The sequence below is a fragment of the Lineus longissimus genome, chromosome 1 (assembly GCF_910592395.1).
Source record: "Lineus longissimus chromosome 1, tnLinLong1.2, whole genome shotgun sequence".
NCBI lineage: Eukaryota > Metazoa > Nemertea > Pilidiophora > Heteronemertea > Lineidae > Lineus > Lineus longissimus.
Window position 1 is genome coordinate 19,634,913 of NC_088308.1, and position 17,328 is coordinate 19,652,240.

The following is a 17,328-nucleotide window of genomic DNA, read 5'->3' on the forward strand; positions in this document are numbered from 1 at the left end:
GAAAATTTTTGCATTTTTCTCCTAGGAGCGAGGCTGGAGAGAGCAGACGACAGATTTGGTTTTCTCCAACATTTATACTTCTTTCATTGTATTTTTGCTACAGGCTCGAACTTAGGGCAATGCGAAATTGTTCCAAAAAAACAGATGACCGAACAATGTCCCCTCAGCCTCAGCTGTCTTCGTCTCCGATGTCACTTCACATCGCTATATGACTTGTCTTAGACGTATAAGAATCAAGACGACCACAACCAGATTTAACCGCCGACCAACCAGACTCCAGAAGTTGTTGTCAACGACTAACCATTGCAGCCAATCAGATACTTCCAGTTCCATGCAGTGCAACAAAATAGAATAAGTCAAGAAACAGATGAAAGAAACCACAAAGTATTGGAAAATGCCTTAAAGTTTATTAGGAGAAACAATATCATTGGTTTTCATGCTAAGGCCCATTTTATTTTCAGCCTGGAGAATCAATTCCCAAACTGCAAAAATCATATATTTTATCTTATGTATTCAAGGCAGTAATACACCAGGAAGACATCAAAGTTAAGTCTATAAACACACAGAGAGGAGACAGATTCAAAAGACACAATCAAAACAGACTAGAATAGAAGACAGTAAAACACAATGATCAAAACTGATGACTAAAATGATATGAAGACTTCAATGATAGGCTAGTTTTCCATATGGGTAACTGTGTAAGACAGTCACCAAGTTACTCAAATTTCACGGAAAATTTGCACTTGACCACCTTTGGCACAAGCACCTACAATTTCTGTTTTGGCAGGTTGTCCATGACTTAGAGACAAAATAGTTTAAAATACTGTAAAATTCTAGAGACATTATTGTATGCCACAATCATGGCCCCAAGAAGGAATTTCAGTCCCAATCTAAAGACCTAGTCCCCTCTTGAATGCTTTTTCAACATGACCCACATGCAATATCCTGATAATCTATCCAATCAGAATATTAAGCTGATTCTCATCTAAGTACATTTGATAATTGCTATCAATAAATACTTAACATCATTTCTATGTAAGTACATTCTATCATACTTTTAAAAGTTCTTTCATTACAACTATAATACATGTAAGTACATGCATAACAAATTTCTTATTGCATATCATGATTGCATACATTGTCATTACCAAACAAGTGAAATACCTTCAAAATATCACATGGAATGTAAACACAACTACAATACTAAGAACTCCAAAACACAAATAGTACTGAATCCTTCCTAACTCAGCCAAACTTACACTGGCTGATAAAAAAATTGCAACAAGTCATTTTCAAAACTTTCAAAGAGAACTTAACTTGCAATACATTGTATTTCAAAGTGGTGTCTTTGAAGAGATTATATACAGTAAGTACTTTATCATATGAGTGAACATTCTACATCGAATAAAAACATTTCTGAACTTTAAAAGGAACCAAAAAGATTACAATGCTTTGATACAGATTGCATAACCTTTATACAAGTTATTATTGAAAAGAAGCATCAATTTTGATGATAAGTACTTTGATGGACATAAACCTTTGTTAAATGTTTGTCTCAGCCATGAGGGTAACTCGTATACACTAAAATCCTTCATACATGACAAGGTGTTGATGTGCGGTAACTCAGTATCTCCCCTCCAGCTTGGTGCCAGTACCAGAATGCCACCACAACGATTAAATGCCACCACTGATGACTAGATCCAATGAAGTCAAATATACCTGAAATGTAGAAAAAGGTTTCAGATTGAATGACAAATAGGAAGGTGGATATTTGAAGAATGGGGCAATGAATCTTAGGTAAGTTCGATGAATGCAGGAATACCGAGATGGTACAATTCATCTCATCCAGAACAGTCTCAAAATAGCATTAATAATGATAATGATAATGATGGTCTTTATATTACACTTTGATTGACCAGGGTCTCTGTCAATGTACTTCACAACAACCAGTCAATATTGAAAGGTCTCCACAGAGGCTCTCTGGGGTGCTAAATAGCTGCCGCCACAATTTGGATACACTGAAGGAGGTGTCTCAATCACTGACTTACCAGGAAAACATCTTTCTGGAAATTTGGTGAGGTAGAAAACAAAAGCTAGAACTCCCATAGAATACATCCTCGCAACTTTTGGAGCAAACATCTGGAAAGGTAAGTGTATAATCACATAACTGTTTGTAAGTAAGATAAGGTAATTTACCTGTTCTTGCCAATTGTCTAGGACAGATATCACATTGTTCAGATTAAACTGGGTCATTTGGAAAATCATTGTAAATTAGGCCTTCTTCATACAGCAGAAGTTTGATGTTTACGATTATGCCTGCTATGAGCAGATCGTCCATAATCCCTCACCTGAACTAATTTGTGAGACCATCCTCCATTGAGGTAGACCCAGTGAGCCGTAGGAATGATACCATATGCCACCAGGGCACAGAAGAGCAACACCCTTTGGGTCCACCACTGGGAAGCAAAGTACCGCGGGTTAAGCTGTATGGTGAGTACCGCAAAACACAAGAGGAAGACAGTCAGGAGATAAATATCGCGCCAGATCTGAAAGAAAAGAATATCTTTCTCAAAACATTGAATCCAACCTGGCATGTTCGTCAATATTTTATGTACGATATGAGGAACCTGAACATTTATGATGATGTCGATAATTACAAAGGCTCTGCAGAAGTAAATGGCTTAGTATGACAACAGTGCACACACCCCATCTTTGACAACATACATGTATTAACACTTGTACTTACTGAGAGACAATAAAATGCATAGTGCACAGCAGGTAGATAACATCCTATCAGTCCAATACATATACCAGCCAAGTCCATCGCCAACCATCTCCGACTGGCCCTCTCGGAATGGCACAGAAATATATGGTAGCCAGCGGAACATAACATACAGAACTGCAATGGAAGGATTAAATTTATCAGAAGAGAGATGAATAAGGCCTTGAAATAAAATACAAAAGCCTTCTCTTCAGCCTAGTTTAGTTGGACCAATGACTGAAGTTATGACTGGGTGCTGTGGTGTACTGGTATTGGTAATTTTAAGGACTCTAATGGTTGTGTGTTTTTTAGGGATTGATACTGAACTGGAGGTATCAGCTGTTTCATCAAACACTGTGAGTACGAGGGGGACCTAAAGTGTAGGCCAAAATTGAGGTGCAAAATGACAGCTCTACCCGAGTGGTGTTTGGCAGGACAACCAGTACCAACAGTGAGAACCAATTTCTATTCTAAAACATTTCATACTTAACACTTCAGTGTTTTGACATGTCCACATTTTGCACCAACCCAATTAATCTATTGATTGAGTACAGAAACAAAGTCTGCACCATCTTCTACTGTCTAGTGAAATGTCTTACCTGATAACACATGAGCCCAATAGTGATAATGACATGATCGGCCAGTGTTCCATGTATGCCAGGAATGAAGATGATATTATCATATATCATTATGAAGAAGAAGAGCACAAAGCCGAGAAGATGAGACCAGACGTTGATTGTCTCATTATTCCATACGAATAAGCTGAAATTTGAAAATGGAAAATTACAGTTATATTGAAACAGGGTTTCTAAATATGACATACAGGAAACCTTGACAAGCTCTCATAGAAATCAAAATACCAAAATGCAGTTATTTCTTCATGAAACGTGGAAAACTATCAAGTTATTAGAAAAGGATAAAGTAGCCATTGGAAAAATAATGCGAATTCTAGGCAGTAAACTTAATCATTCAAGCCTCAATACTGAAAACGAGACCTTTCAGGCTCACCTTTTGACACAAGCACTGAAGGGCAAGAAAGCACGATACCCCTGAGTCACGTAGGGGTTACCCTTCAGAAATCCTGGAATGTCATTATACTTGTATAATTCAATCTTCTTAGATTCTGCACTACACAGCACACCATTCCCACAACCTCTATCGATCTCGACATCTAAGATATGATATGTATCTTGACGGGCAAAGTCTCCAGATGAGGAAGAACGATTTTTCAATCCACTGGATGTTGAAACACCGTTTTCCATTTCAGAATATCTTCCAAGTGGAGCTAAACTATTATTTCCATCTGTGCCTGTTTCCGTACATGTATGATCCAAAGTCATACTGACATCTGTTCCATCAAAGTGCCCAAAGGAGGATTACAAACACCACATTCTACTTCTAGTTTAGAACAGCAGTCATTAACTCCTTCTGCAAAAACAAATGAAGACATGTTTCAGAAGAAATCCAGTATTACTAGTATACACTGCAAATTACAATGGATTGTCTACACTACTACATCATACATGTATTGTAATGTAATAACTATTTAGTAAAATAGGAATTTTTGACACTTTGAAATTTGTATGGTAATTGCACAGTAAATCTACAACAAATAATGTTCTGTGCAATCTCTTTACTTTAATGAAATGATTTAAGGTCACCTTTGCTGAATAAATATCATAATCTTTGAGAATTTCACATATTTTGATGTGTTGATTATTTTGTTTGTTTCTTCGTGTCTTCTCGCTTTGATCACCTTTGCCGCCTCCACCCCAGACCGGTGCCGCGGAGAGCTACTCTAAATCAAAGATGGTGGTCAAGGGCCAGGAAAAACATTTTTTGGCTGAATAAATTCACTTTTTCTGCGAAATTATCTGTCAGTATGTATTTATTTCTCAAAATTAGTAGTGGAGGTGTTAGATAGTTTCACTTTGATGAGCCTTTAGCAAGAAATGAATCATTACTATTTGTTACAAGATCAATGTTTGTCAAAATAAAATTATTTTTAAACACTTAACTTGAAATTGAACAATGAAAAACCGAACAAACGTTGAAAAATAGAAAAGAAATGACTGCATACACTTAGGAACTTCTGTCAGGCGTGTTATGCACACTCTTTCTGAATAATTGTCTTTATTATACATATGTGTGTTCCAGCTGAATTATGGAAGGTGAAGAGCAAATGGAAGTGGATGGACAAATCATAAAATCTGGTGAAAAGGAGAACTTGGCTGAGATGGAGAGTAAGATACCCAGCGAAGAGTCTTCTCTAGGGTCGACGGACACCAGCAATGGACAATGCTACTGGTGAGGGAATTCTTCACTTGCTGTCCTATTTTTTACAGGTTTCAAATTGTGAAGTAATAAGTAGCATATCACATTACCTGTATCAACATTGATTATTTTAACCTTTTTTTCAGTGGAAAAGAAAGAAACTTTAGTGTTGCTGAATTCCTCTGTGGGTCTTGCCAGAAATGGTTTCACACTGATTGCACAAGTTCTTATGTTGGGTAAGTTAACTACTACATTTATATCATCTTTTCCTGTCATGAGAATTAATTTTGAAAAGATTTCAGAGTTCTTGGCACTCTGGAAATCATTTTTAAAAGTCATTTTATCAGAAAGAAAAAAAGATTTCACATGATATTGCTATGATATAATTGTGTGCAATTGAAAATTTCAAAATTTTTACAATCTAATGTCTTTTCAGGAAATGTCTTCCATTCATGACCAATTATCAATTTTTTTGCAAGAATTGCAACCTGAATGGTCAAGAGAGCTTCTCCAAGAAGCAAGCTAGTAAGTATGCCGAAGTCTCCAAAATGGGATATGGTGCTCAGAATAATGATGAAGAGTCATCTAGGATCAATGAAATATCTTATTCATGTATTTACTTTTAGGCTTCAAAGAGATGGTTGTGGCTGCTGTGGCCAACCTTACTTACCAATTCCAAGAGCGCAAATTCTTTTCGAAAGACAGGGTAAGTCTTCATTTCCCAGTGTTGCAGCTGACTGTTTCTTACTTTTAATACAGTCGTTAATTCTAAGGAAGACAGCATTAATCTGGAATGGAGAATATGATTTCAGAAATGACCTTTCCAAAATTTTTAGTTTGATGAGAATTGTTCGGAAAATGCACTACAGGCATGGAGCTTTAAAAGTATATTAAGAGCATTGTGGAACCTACATTTTTTCTGAGTGACATGCAAAGTGAGCGACTCTTGCTAACTTAACATATGTTTAGTGAGCTATTCTTGCTTACTTCACATATCAGTTTAGTGAGCTACTCTTACTAATTTTGCATACATGTCTTCTTCTTCTTTTTCAGGAGATCATTCCTTACATTGACAGATATTGGGAGAGCTTGACAACCATGCCAAGAAGAATAAAACTCACATGGCACGCTACTATTACAAAAACACTGGTGAGTGCATCAGACACAGCTTTCTTTTACTAGATGGGATGTCCATGTTGAGATTGAGAATGCATTACAGATATGTTGTATTCATTCTTGGGTCATTCTGTGTTGTAAATCTGTAACTTGTGTTGGCTGACTTACTCTATTCAATATTTTTCAGACCAATTCTTCAGAATATTTCTTGTGCAATGAGGAATTGCCCCAGGATCCTACCTATGGTCTTCTGGTGGTAAGTTAACTTGCTAATTAATCCTCCATAACCTTTCATTTAGATTTTTAGCATTGTGTTTAGGGGGCTTATTCCTGAATAAATACAGGTGAAATCATTTTGGTTGCAATTTGTAAGATGAGTTAGATTAACTGGCCCAAAGTTTTGTATGACTATGAAGGGACACTTTTCTGTTTCTTTGGCAGGATCTTGAGAATATTCGCCCAATTTATGACAGCTCAAAGACAGCATTTAGCCAGGCACAGAAACCTGAACCAAAACCCAGCAATCTCGGTCTCGAAAGCAGTAAGTAGGAGAGTTTAAGTACAACACCAAAGTGTTCTTTAAAAAACCTTGGCCATATAAACTGAAATCTGTGTGCAACAGATCACATGTTGAAGTGGTGAATTTACTTTAGTTAGGTCAAAGTACAGAAATAATTGTAATTGGTTATGTGCCTTTTCTTATGACTGCAAATTAATGTCCTGGAATGAATGAAATCATGATCCAGACAACTGTTGGTCTTTCTTTAGGTATTGGTAAGGCCACAACGAGAGGTGCCAAGAGAAAAGCAGCTGAAGGATTCAGTCAGCTGGGTATCAAGCAGAAACGAGGGTAAGAGCCTATAATTTTTTTTACACAAGTTTAAATTTTGTTGAAAAAACTGAAGCTTGGCTAGATGAGCACCTTGTAATGAAAATCAAGATAAGAATGAATGTATGTGTGCTGACATTTTGGAAGTTAGAAGGAAAGATCTCTTTGAGTTAGTGAAGATGAATTACTATTCACACCGTGCAATGGTGTTCATTGGGATAAAAAATGATGAGTGTACCCACTCACCCTCTTGCTTATCCTAATCAAGTCCCCTACACATGAGCTGTAATTTTTTCAGTGAAATGATTGCGTCAACAAAAGTGACTGTCCACGGTTATCCAGTTGAGCACCCGTTCAATAAAGATGGCTACAGATACTACCTGGCTGAGCCTGATCCTCATGCCCCCAACAGACAGGCGTTCGATGAGAGTATCGAGTGGGCGGGGAAACCAATCCCTGGTTACTTCTATAGGATGTTCCAAGGAACTGATGTTTTGCTCTCAATGAATGACAGAGGTATGCTTAGAGATTTGAATATTTCAGCCTTTGGAAATCTTCGAACTATCTTCGCAAAGAACTAGAAAATAAAAGAATAAAGAAGTTTTTTGTATCAGAGGGCTTTCTTTCATCTATTTACAATGTAAAACAACATCACTTTTCATATGCATTTTAAAGGGTTGTAGTTTCTAACTGCTATCTCTCCATATGTTTACAGCTCCACAATTGAAGCTTTCTGATGACCGAATGACAGTCACTGGAGACAAAGGCTACAGTATGGTCAGGGCGACACATGGTAAGGAGTCATTCTGCCTGGGTATTTCATTGTGGTGTGATACACTTCATCAGTGGTTTGCTTTGCTGTAGCAACCATTGCATTTTGACAACAATCCCACCAGCAGTTCTCTACTGCTGACTAGAAGTCAAGAAAATGTAGAAATTTAGTTTGAAGAAAGAAAAGGACTGCACCAAGAGCCAGCAAACTCTTCTTCTACATTCACACTTCGTAATCATCACATCACAAATCCTCGTATTCTATTTTCTCTGTTTCAAGGTGTGAATCGTGGTGCTTGGTATTTTGAGGTCAACATTGATGAGATGCCTGCAGATTCTGGCGCAGCAACAAGAATAGGATGGTCACAAACACTGGGTGATTATCTATATATCACTTTAACAGCCCTGACGGCTAATCATCATTCTATTTTGAGTATTTCCATTCGTGGACTACAAATCCTTTGTAGTGTTATCAAGATGAAGTCAGTAACATCAGCTTTCTTGAGATCTTATCAAATCTTGAGTCCTATTTCTTTTACATGTACAGCCATGTTTTGTTAGTAGAAACAACGTTTTCACTATTGTATTCTGGCAATTTGCAAGAGCTCTTTGTATGTTAAATCAGCACTCTTCTGTCCACTACCATCAACAGTACTATTTGATTTTCTAACAAAATTATTTTGTTCACAGGTAATTTACAAGCGCCCTGTGGCTATGACAAGTTCAGCTATTCGTGGAGGTCGAGAAAAGGAACAAAGTTTCACCAAAGCCGTGGCAAACGTTATACTGGTGCATACGTAGAAGGGGATGTCATCGGTTTCTACATTTATCTCCCATCACCGGTAGACTCATCAAAGCTTGTACCAGCAACTTATAAGGACAAGGTAGGTAATGACATTAACTTGCTTCTTCATCTTCTGTGTCTGCTCTTGACTGGGGAATTATTTGCCAAGGAGTATTACAGTTTAAGAGAAATGGTCACCTACATTTGTGATGCCTTGCAGCAATTCACCTAATGTATCTATTTCACCTTCATTTCAGCCCCTGATTAAGTTCAAGAACAACTTGTACTATGAAGAAAAAGATTACATTCCAGAGGCTGAAAAGGGTTTAAAGACATCACCAGGAAGTAAAGTAAGTTGAAGTCAGTGTTCTTGAGACAATATCTCCAATATGGTGGCAAATGCTAGGGCAACACCATCTGTCCATGGCTTTGTTCTCTTAAGTTGAGCTCACACAAGTGCTGTATTTTCTCGTAGGTGTAAGCTTCAAAGGATTCTGTATGGGTATTTATTGATATCCTAGTCTTCAAAATAGTTACGGAGGTTGAAGGTCTTGGGAGGCAGACCGAGATTACTGAAAGTGCTTTGTAAATGTTACCTTTGTTTTCATTTTCAAGATTTCATGAAATCGATTATCATTCTTATCAACTTTGCTTTCCAGATTGTATTTTACAAGAATGGTGTCAACCAATCCACAGCATGGCAAGATATATCTGAAGGGACCTACTACCCTGCATTTTCCTTGTACAAAAACTCCACCATCACTGTTAACTTTGGTCCAGATTTTAGATACCCACCTACAGATCTGGAAGACTATAAGCCGGTAGGTAAAATTAGCAGAGTTGTTGTCTATTTGCAACTGTCTCAGTCATTTGAAAATGGCAGGAACTCTGACAGTAAGCAGCATGTCATAGGAAATTTCAGAATGGTTTTGAAGTGATCACAAAAATGATGTCAACTGGTCCACCTGGCTCCTGCCTCAAGTATCCCTTTAAAGGACAACACATTTTGTTGCAGTAAAATATTATGTAGTTTGTAATTCTCTAAGTCCATTTTTGTTTTCCAGGTTTCTGACATGGCCGCCCAGACAGTGGTTGAACATGCACTTGGTGATGTTCTCTACCTTGTGGAAAATGAGGGGAATCTACCAGTGTATATTTAGAACTTTTCTCATATCAAACTGCACTGAGCTGCAAGAATATTCGTGGAGATTATATGTATGGACACAATTCAACCAGGGCATGGTGTGCACATCATCAGCATACATTGCTACACAGACAGGAAGAACAGTCCAGTGGCCACATTCTTTCTTATTTAGAGTGGACAATTGCCGCCAAAGACAAGCCAATACTGAAACATGCCCAAGTGATATTGACATACATGTAACCCGCGTAACATAAGATTGGACTCTTCTTCTGGCATGTATAGCACTGGGTGTTTATAAACCAGAAAGTTCTCGTTGGAATGCGAACACTCAGATCAGGAATTCTCTGGAACATTATCTGTGAGATTCCAGAGAGCTCACAAATAATGGATTATGAATAACAAATCTTTACTTTTGAGAGTTGGATTTGCAGAACCTCTCTTTTAAAATAAATGAATGATAAAATGCTGTATTTTGTAAAAGAATCCATTTTCATACTGTTCTTTCATTGATTTGAAATTAAACAGTTTTACTTTTACTTTTCTGTCATTTTCTTTTATCTATCATGTCATTTGCATCATATAAGAGGTAGACCTCTCTCCAAAGCCTTTGCCTTGGCTGCTTCTGGAAGTAAGAGGAACTCTGGAGGAACCAAACCATATCACTCACCACCATGGTACGGCTGTATAACATCGCCTGCCTCACAATTCTGTTTTATGGGTGTGAATCCTTGGTGATCGCCCAACTCATGGAGAACAGCATCACTGCTATCGGATCATGCTGCATATCAAGCTGACTGATCATAACTTTTATGATATCCATCATCTAGCCTTGATAAGACTAACTCTCGTGCGAGTGTTCTGGTGGCATCATTCGTGAGGCAGTTTCGTGCATTTGCGATGTTGTGTAAATGGAAGTTTCCTGAACTAACAACTGAATTGACATGAGCCATCATTGAGAGAGACGGGTCAAAAAGAACTCCCAGGTTTCGTACTGGACCACTGGCAACACTAACTGTCACCCCAGCTGCAGAGATTGATTCTATACACAGTGCAAGTAGACGTTGCTGCATGGCAAACAGCTGAATCTCAGTTTTAACTGGATTTCCTTTCAAGAAGTTTTCAGCGAGCCTGTATGGACCACAGACAGGTTTCAACTTGTCGCAAACAGTTCGCACTTCCTCTTCCTGAGCACCTCGGATGAGACGAATTGCTGTGTGTGCTTGATCATCGTCAGCAAAGCCAAGGCTTCCTATGGGATGTGCACTGGTAAGATGCCCAAGAGGTAGCCCATATATCAGAAAGAAGAGCGGCCCAAGAACTGAGCCCTGCAGAACTCCGTACACAAGTAGACTGGCAGCAGATCTTGTTCCCAGGTATCATCCTGACAGATATGATCTGAACCACTCAAATGCAACACTGTACTCCATGGTGAAGTGCACCCCCCGAATACACCTTGTACAACACCAGCAACTGACATTTCTGGGGCATAAACTACGAAAGCCAGAAAATGAACCAGCCAAATTGTATGCCCTCTTGTACCAGCCGATTCATGGCCGAAGATGTCCAGGTCGCCAGCGAATGTCCTTCCTGTCTTAGATCCAGTCATTGCTAGGAGATGGAGAAAGACTGGCGACACCTAGTCAAATTGAGTTCCTAGGCCAGGATAGGGTTTGCTGGAGGAAGCTTGTTGCCGCCTGCTGCGCAGACGACTGGCATCTCCTGGCTAAGTTTGATACTTGCATGGGTTTGAGAGACAGACGTCTACATGTAGTGATGTACTACACTCACTTTAAGCGAAAAATAATTAATGGGTGTTCTTCTCAAAGGTCCTGAATCACCATTGCACTTGGGGACAAACAAAAAAGACAGACTCTAGTATTTGGTGAAACTTGTGTATTTTCAGATAAAAATTCACACAGAAAAGAAAAGAAGCACTTGTACACCATTGGATTATGAAATGAATACTGTGTCTGCTTTATAAACAACAGTCAAATGTCTTTGGGTTTTATCAGTAGAATAACATTTGAGAATAAATACACAGAAGACTGTGTCCTCCTCTTCAGGACAGTACCTGGTAGGGGTAAATGATGAAATGAACTGTCCCCAATTGTCATAATTTTCAAAGCTGGAATGACGATGGACTTTGGAGGTCATAAAGTAACAAATTGATTGATAGGTCACATCAGTTGATGTGCTGTTAGGTGCTGGCCAGAAGTGGAGGAAAACAAGAATAGTCAATACAATATTTACAAAATTTTCACTATTCACACATCGATATGTCTACGCAATATAAAATATTTTTTCATACAAAACATGCTGGTTCTTCAGACTGAATATACCTGTTCTGGGTAATAATAGAGCTCCGTTCATCCCCAACTCCAGCTGTCACAGTGGAATCCAGTGATTCTATTGCTGCCTTGAACCTGTATATTCCATTTTATGAACAGGTGTGCAAAAGTGATTGAGTGAATATATATTTGATTTTTACGAAGGACGGACTACATAAAATGTATAAAATATGCTTTAACATTATGGCCAGCATGAACAAACAGTTTTTCAAACTTTGCACTGCTAACTGGAAGTGTAGATGTATCCTTGATGGTCCACTACTACAAAGGATGGCATAAGCCAGGTTACCTTAACAGTCACCAAGTGGGTGATACTGGTGTTACATAAATACACTAAAAAGATCAGTTCATGGAATGATAACGAAATCACAGACGGTAGGACACTAGAACATCCTTTTGAGGATGCTAGCCTATGGTCAGTTGATACCACATATTCATGCTAACAGTATCTTTGCTTGACTGCTGAGAATAGAAAACCTGTCTATTTTGTCTGTCCTATGGACAAGTTATCCTAACAAGGGAAATACATGAACTGATGTGACAAGGAGTTAGGCGAGATGACACCTTTCAGAAATTCTGTGCAGCAAATTCCTTGGCTTCCATAATTCTGGATCGTCTGAAAAACAGAAGACAAAATTATGCACAAACAATTCTGACTACCTCTATCTGACTGACTGCACTTTCATGCGAAGAATCAGGGATTTTGCCAAGTCTATCTGATTGCCTACACTTTCGTGCAAAGAATCATGGATTTTGCCAGGTATCACAACTATACGCATTTCGAGTAATACAATTACTGCATTTTGATTTGGTATCAAGAAATCGACTATTTAGAGTCAGTCCAAAGCACAAAAAGCCAATCAAGCCCACCTGCTACTCGGCCTGCTTCCTCCACTTGAGGAGAGACACCTACTGAAGGCAGAATCTGGTCGGTTAGGAGATTTCTCAGGAAGCATCGACATGGATGAAAACAGTGACTCAAACCTGAAAATGGCACAATGAAGGGAGCCGATTTAGCTGACAAAATCTTTATCTGGTAGTGTCATGGTAATTTTGATTTAGCAATAAAAAAGCATCTGAATCCTAATAATAGTGACCACCTCTCTTGGCCCTTTTGGTCATCACTATAGACAAGTTCATGAGGTCCGTGCTTATCCGGCCTCTACACACAGAGCCTCAAGCGGGACTTCATACTTACTTTCTGTTCATGTCAACTTCAAATGCTGATATTTCGTCATCAAACGTCTTCAGCTGACATTCTACATGGCGAGAACTTACAACTGTAAGACAAAGACAACATTTTACAAGAAAATACCTTGGTTGGGCTCGATAAGGTATTTTACTGACACTCTAAATCTTCGTCTAAGTGTCTGCACTTTTCTAGAAGTTTGCTCATACCTGCTAATCATTGCTCAGGGCAACAGTTCACAGGCACATCCCAGGATTTCTCCTCCACTCATAACTGGGTCAGAGTTGGGCATTCTTTTCACCTATTAGTAAAACTCATTCCTAGTGCTAGGCCTTGCAATGTATTGTGACTGCCTATTTTGATATTTTACGCATATCTTACTCACTTGTTGATGCCGACATTGGCCTCATGATTGGCGCACTAGATCTGGGGGTAAGCTTCTTCAAGTGGCATCCATCCAACATGTCAAGGTGGGGAAGTAGCAGACGCACATCCTGGTGAGCTTGTTGGACAGCACATTCAGTGGCTGGGTTCTTAGATGCAAACAGTTCTACGAGGTTGGTCAAGGTTTTGAGCTTGTCCTAAAATGAAAAATTGCACATGCCAACCAATGTTTCATAGGTGGCCATCACATATATGTATTAATGTTTAATTCAGTTTTAGTAAAAGCTTGCCTAACGTCTTTCAATAATCTAAACCTCTGTAATCTTACATTAACAAACTGAACACAAATAACACTTACCACTTCGAACTTTAAAATGGTGACTGTTCATTTACCTCAGTGAAGACATTCATTCTCCGTGTGCACAGTAATCTCATGAACACTAATACTTGCAGTTATCTCATAGTATTAAATGAATATGCAAAAGTCTTTGATTGGCAAATTAACAAATCATTGAAATACATACCACTTCTTCCCACTTTTCAATACTATTGTTACTGATATTCAGAATTTCCAGATTCGGAAACTGCTGCACCAGAGACGATAACTCGGACACCTTGTTGTATGAGATATTCAGTTCTTGGAGGGATCGCAATTTTCCCACAGATTTCAAGTTGAATAAGTGATTTCTCGATACGTTTAGCACCATGAGGTTTGGTAGGCCTTTCAAACCAGACAGATCTGTCAAGCGGTTTCCTGAGAAGTCTATATCTTGGAGCTTAAAAAAAGACATGAAATGCCTCAATTTTCCCAATAAAGTATCTTTTCAATTTGTTGACATTTCATCAGTAAGTCAGTAGTTACAAACTTTCATGAATACTTTCTTGGGCAAATGAATAGACTTACATTTGGTGACTTGCAAAATGGATCAGACAAATCTGTTGTCCGCACTGCATGCAAAAAAAATTTGAAGAGGAAAGGTTCAATCTGAGCCATTACATATAATTCTGTGTTGTGCTAAAACAGTAGACAATTTCAAGTCTCAACATACCTTTCGACAACGTGAAAGGTCTCCAACAACCTTTAGTCGATTATTGGCTACTTGTAACTCTTCTAGGTTTGGTAAACAGTTTAAGGCCTGAAAGAATAAAAAACATTCATTGAAAGAAAATACAAAGTTAAAAAAGAATCTCAAATTTCTAAAATCATGGCGTCATGTAATAGATAGCTGGTACTTTCACTGACAACTGGATTTGAAAGTAATTGCAACTTAACTAAGTTATGCCTCCAATATAGGCCTAACCAAGGCATCTCAGTAAAATTATTCTTTATAAGAGGGATCCACGTTCAAGATGGCTGCCCTGGCAACCATCACAGATGGGATCAAATCTATAAATTTGTTTGCGGCTTACTTACCACAACACTATCTAGTCTGTTGTAGCTCAAATCTAAAGCAGTCAGCTGTGAACAACTGGTCAACTCCTTTCCCTCCAACTTCATGATGCAGTTATGGTCAAGTCTTAATTGGGATAACTTCCTAAGGTTTATTATACCTCGACCTAGAAAGGAAGTTAAACTCATTGGTAATCTTGACTTTCAAGTTTCATCTTTCATGTCTTTTGGGAAGGGATATTTAAGAGCAAGGAATATCTATCTGTTCCCCATCATCCAAGCTACCTCCACATCCAGAGACACAGTCTGGGTTGGTTTCATCTTGTGAGCTTTGCAGCTCTACTATAATGAACTCACCTAAAGACTTGATTTTATTATGCTGAAGTTGTAGATGGACCAATTCTTTCAAACTGAAAAAAGATTAGAAAATATTTGTCTTTGAAGATTTCTGGTAAAATTAACATGATAAAAACCAGCTCTAAGAAACCTAGATCATCTGCAGAATCAATCACTCCTACGTCATACTATGTCCTGGAGGCCATCCAGTTAGCCGATGGTTTCAGGAACTGATTCTATTCTTTATGGGTCTTTTACTTCGGATCGCAAGTAGAGGGAAGAGAATAGAGTTTGCAGATTGCAGATTGCTTGACTTACCAATCTAAGTTTTGGATGGTCCTGAGCTGATTATCATAGAGTTTCAGTTCCCTAAGATCTTGCAGCTGTTCCAAATCTTCTATGTTTTCAATGTGGTTACAAGAAAGGTCAAGCACCCGGCATTTGGTGAACTAGAACAATGATGAGAGAGAAAAACGTTTATACAAAAAATCCATCATTTTTAAAAAGCCATCATTTTTAAAAAAATCCATCATTTTAAAAAAACTAGTTTGTTGCATGCCAAGTATAAACAGGAATTACTCCTCTCTTAATCGAGTAATATTCTTATCAGAGATATTCTCATTCTGATATTCATAACTAAAATAGCATAAAAAACCCATGGGCTGTTATTTTATTATTTTGTGAAATACCTACCTTTTGCAAGTTTTCAATCTTCTTAATCCCAGCAGCATGTAAAATAATTTCATAGACTCTATGACAATTACTTTCTTGAGAACTATCAAACTGGAAAAGAAAGTAGATTTTGAATAATAAATTTTACTGGTAATGAAACAGAAGAGATGAGAATGAGATTGAAGAGAGACAAAAGTTTGAAATAAGTATCCCCATCATACAAAGCAAAATTTAGAAAAAGATACAGGGACTTAGTCAACAAAATGGCATGAAGAAGTATCTTCGATGAACAAATATTTCACTATCAAGAAAGCAGGCAACTCACTATCATTTCTTCAGTCATCTTCTTAAACTTTCTCTTTTTGTCAACCTCTTCTGACTTCTCTCTTTCACTTGGCACATTGTAGAACATGACATCCTGTCCATCATCAGCATCCAATTCATCATCATTGTCATAGAAGTCAGCATCTCCATTGACCACAGGTGTCTGCCGCAGAGGGGAACACCCTTTCTTTATCTTTGCTTGGTGGGAAGGTCTTTCAGCGACTGGATAAGGTTTTGTTTTCTTTTGTCTGTAAATGTAAAATGATTCTTGTAGTTGTACACAATCCAAGGAATAAACAATGAACTCAATGGCCTAGGTTTGCTGACTAGCTGGGATGAAGGTAACTATGATTAAATTTTGTCTGTACTAAAGACAATGCAACTTCTTACACTCAGGTCAATATACCCAACCTGGCAACGATGTTATCTCTAGTCTCAGCGGAGAGGTGCTGTCAACCTTGCCTGGGAGAGCTGTACAGCATATTCATTGAGATATTCTTCTGTCTTCTTCTTCTTCTTCTGTGTTGTCAATCTAAGAATAGATTGACAGTCCAATTCTAGTGACGAATGCTATGCTGTCTCCACAACAATTTCATTTCTCATTTTTATTTCATTTACCTGGCTTGCTGAGCCTGAGGAAGAGGTTGTTGCTTGGGTTTAGCCCCACAAACAGAAGAAACTTTAGCACGACTAGATCCTGAAAGACGAGCATTAGGTGCCATACTCCCAGCAGACGAAACAGATGCATGGCTGGTTGTGGTTGTGGAACTTGTGCTCAACAATCGTGGTGGTTTCTCAAATTTTTCATTTTGTTGACGACCCCCACCGGAATGCCGCCTTCCCGACGACATTTTCTGTCGGACAGGGGTTTTTACATCATTTAACTGAAGTCCAACATTTTCATGAATGTTAGATTTCCTAGATGAACCGATATCAGTACTCATTACGATGAAATCAGTGGTATGCGGGTATTTTTTGGTTTGTTTATGCTTTGCTAAGACGCCAT

The 17,328-nt window shown here is 38.3% G+C and overlaps 3 protein-coding genes across 3 annotated transcripts; 1 reads left to right on the forward strand and 2 right to left on the reverse strand.

Annotated features, from left to right (window-relative positions):
- Positions 1 to 404: 404 nt before the first annotated feature.
- On the reverse strand, positions 405 to 4,515 carry LOC135490700 (progestin and adipoQ receptor family member 3-like). Its single transcript, XM_064776076.1, has 7 exons — positions 4,423 to 4,515; positions 3,770 to 4,189; positions 3,361 to 3,523; positions 2,747 to 2,899; positions 2,349 to 2,546; positions 2,049 to 2,139; positions 405 to 1,719 (listed from the first exon to the last, which is right to left on the reverse strand). Exons 2-7 carry the CDS (start codon positions 4,099 to 4,101, stop codon positions 1,592 to 1,594), a joined length of 1,065 nt encoding a protein of 354 aa, XP_064632146.1. The 5' UTR covers positions 4,102 to 4,189; positions 4,423 to 4,515; the 3' UTR covers positions 405 to 1,591.
- A 22-nt stretch (positions 4,516 to 4,537) lies between these two features.
- On the forward strand, positions 4,538 to 10,215 carry LOC135490696 (set1/Ash2 histone methyltransferase complex subunit ASH2-like). The gene is made up of 16 exons (XM_064776061.1): positions 4,538 to 4,641; positions 4,919 to 5,068; positions 5,182 to 5,271; positions 5,472 to 5,560; positions 5,662 to 5,741; positions 6,089 to 6,184; positions 6,339 to 6,407; positions 6,593 to 6,692; positions 6,920 to 7,001; positions 7,279 to 7,496; positions 7,696 to 7,773; positions 8,032 to 8,127; positions 8,442 to 8,635; positions 8,793 to 8,885; positions 9,195 to 9,356; positions 9,600 to 10,215. Exons 2-16 carry the CDS (start codon positions 4,926 to 4,928, stop codon positions 9,693 to 9,695), a joined length of 1,686 nt encoding a protein of 561 aa, XP_064632131.1. The 5' UTR covers positions 4,538 to 4,641; positions 4,919 to 4,925; the 3' UTR covers positions 9,696 to 10,215.
- Positions 10,216 to 11,589: 1,374 nt separating this feature from the next.
- Positions 11,590 to 17,321, reverse strand: LOC135494553 (protein phosphatase 1 regulatory subunit 7-like). Its single transcript, XM_064782681.1, has 12 exons — positions 16,941 to 17,321; positions 16,324 to 16,570; positions 16,020 to 16,109; positions 15,645 to 15,775; positions 15,348 to 15,400; positions 15,015 to 15,157; positions 14,650 to 14,736; positions 14,125 to 14,376; positions 13,602 to 13,797; positions 13,226 to 13,307; positions 12,898 to 13,011; positions 11,590 to 12,643 (listed from the first exon to the last, which is right to left on the reverse strand). The coding sequence occupies exons 1-12, from the start codon at positions 17,264 to 17,266 to the stop codon at positions 12,595 to 12,597; spliced, it is 1,770 nt and encodes a 589-aa protein (XP_064638751.1). The 5' UTR covers positions 17,267 to 17,321; the 3' UTR covers positions 11,590 to 12,594.
- Positions 17,322 to 17,328: the final 7 nt, after the last annotated feature.

Bases quoted from the DNA above. Each gene is read 5' to 3' on its own strand.
- LOC135490700 (XM_064776076.1), bottom strand. From the start codon at position 4,101: ATGACTTTGGATCATACATGTACGGAAACAGGCACAGATGGAAATAAT. The intron at 2,900-3,360 runs GTAAGACATTTC...CTTCCATTGCAG, and splicing joins TTGGGCTCATGTGTTATCAG to TTCTGTATGTTATGTTCCGC. The intron at 1,720-2,048 runs GTAAGTCAGTGA...TCTACATTTCAG, and splicing joins TCCAGAAAGATGTTTTCCTG to GTATATTTGACTTCATTGGA.
- LOC135494553 (XM_064782681.1), bottom strand. From the start codon at position 17,266: ATGAGTACTGATATCGGTTCATCTAGGAAATCTAACATTCATGAAAAT. The intron at 15,158-15,347 runs GTGAGTTCATTA...CTTCCTTTCTAG, and splicing joins TAATAAAATCAAGTCTTTAG to GTCGAGGTATAATAAACCTT. The intron at 13,012-13,225 runs GTAAGTATGAAG...TGCCATTTTCAG, and splicing joins GAAGTTGACATGAACAGAAA to GTTTGAGTCACTGTTTTCAT.
- LOC135490696 (XM_064776061.1), top strand. From the start codon at position 4,926: ATGGAAGGTGAAGAGCAAATGGAAGTGGATGGACAAATCATAAAATCT. The intron at 6,185-6,338 runs GTGAGTGCATCA...AATATTTTTCAG, and splicing joins CTACTATTACAAAAACACTG to ACCAATTCTTCAGAATATTT. The intron at 8,636-8,792 runs GTAGGTAATGAC...CCTTCATTTCAG, and splicing joins CAGCAACTTATAAGGACAAG to CCCCTGATTAAGTTCAAGAA.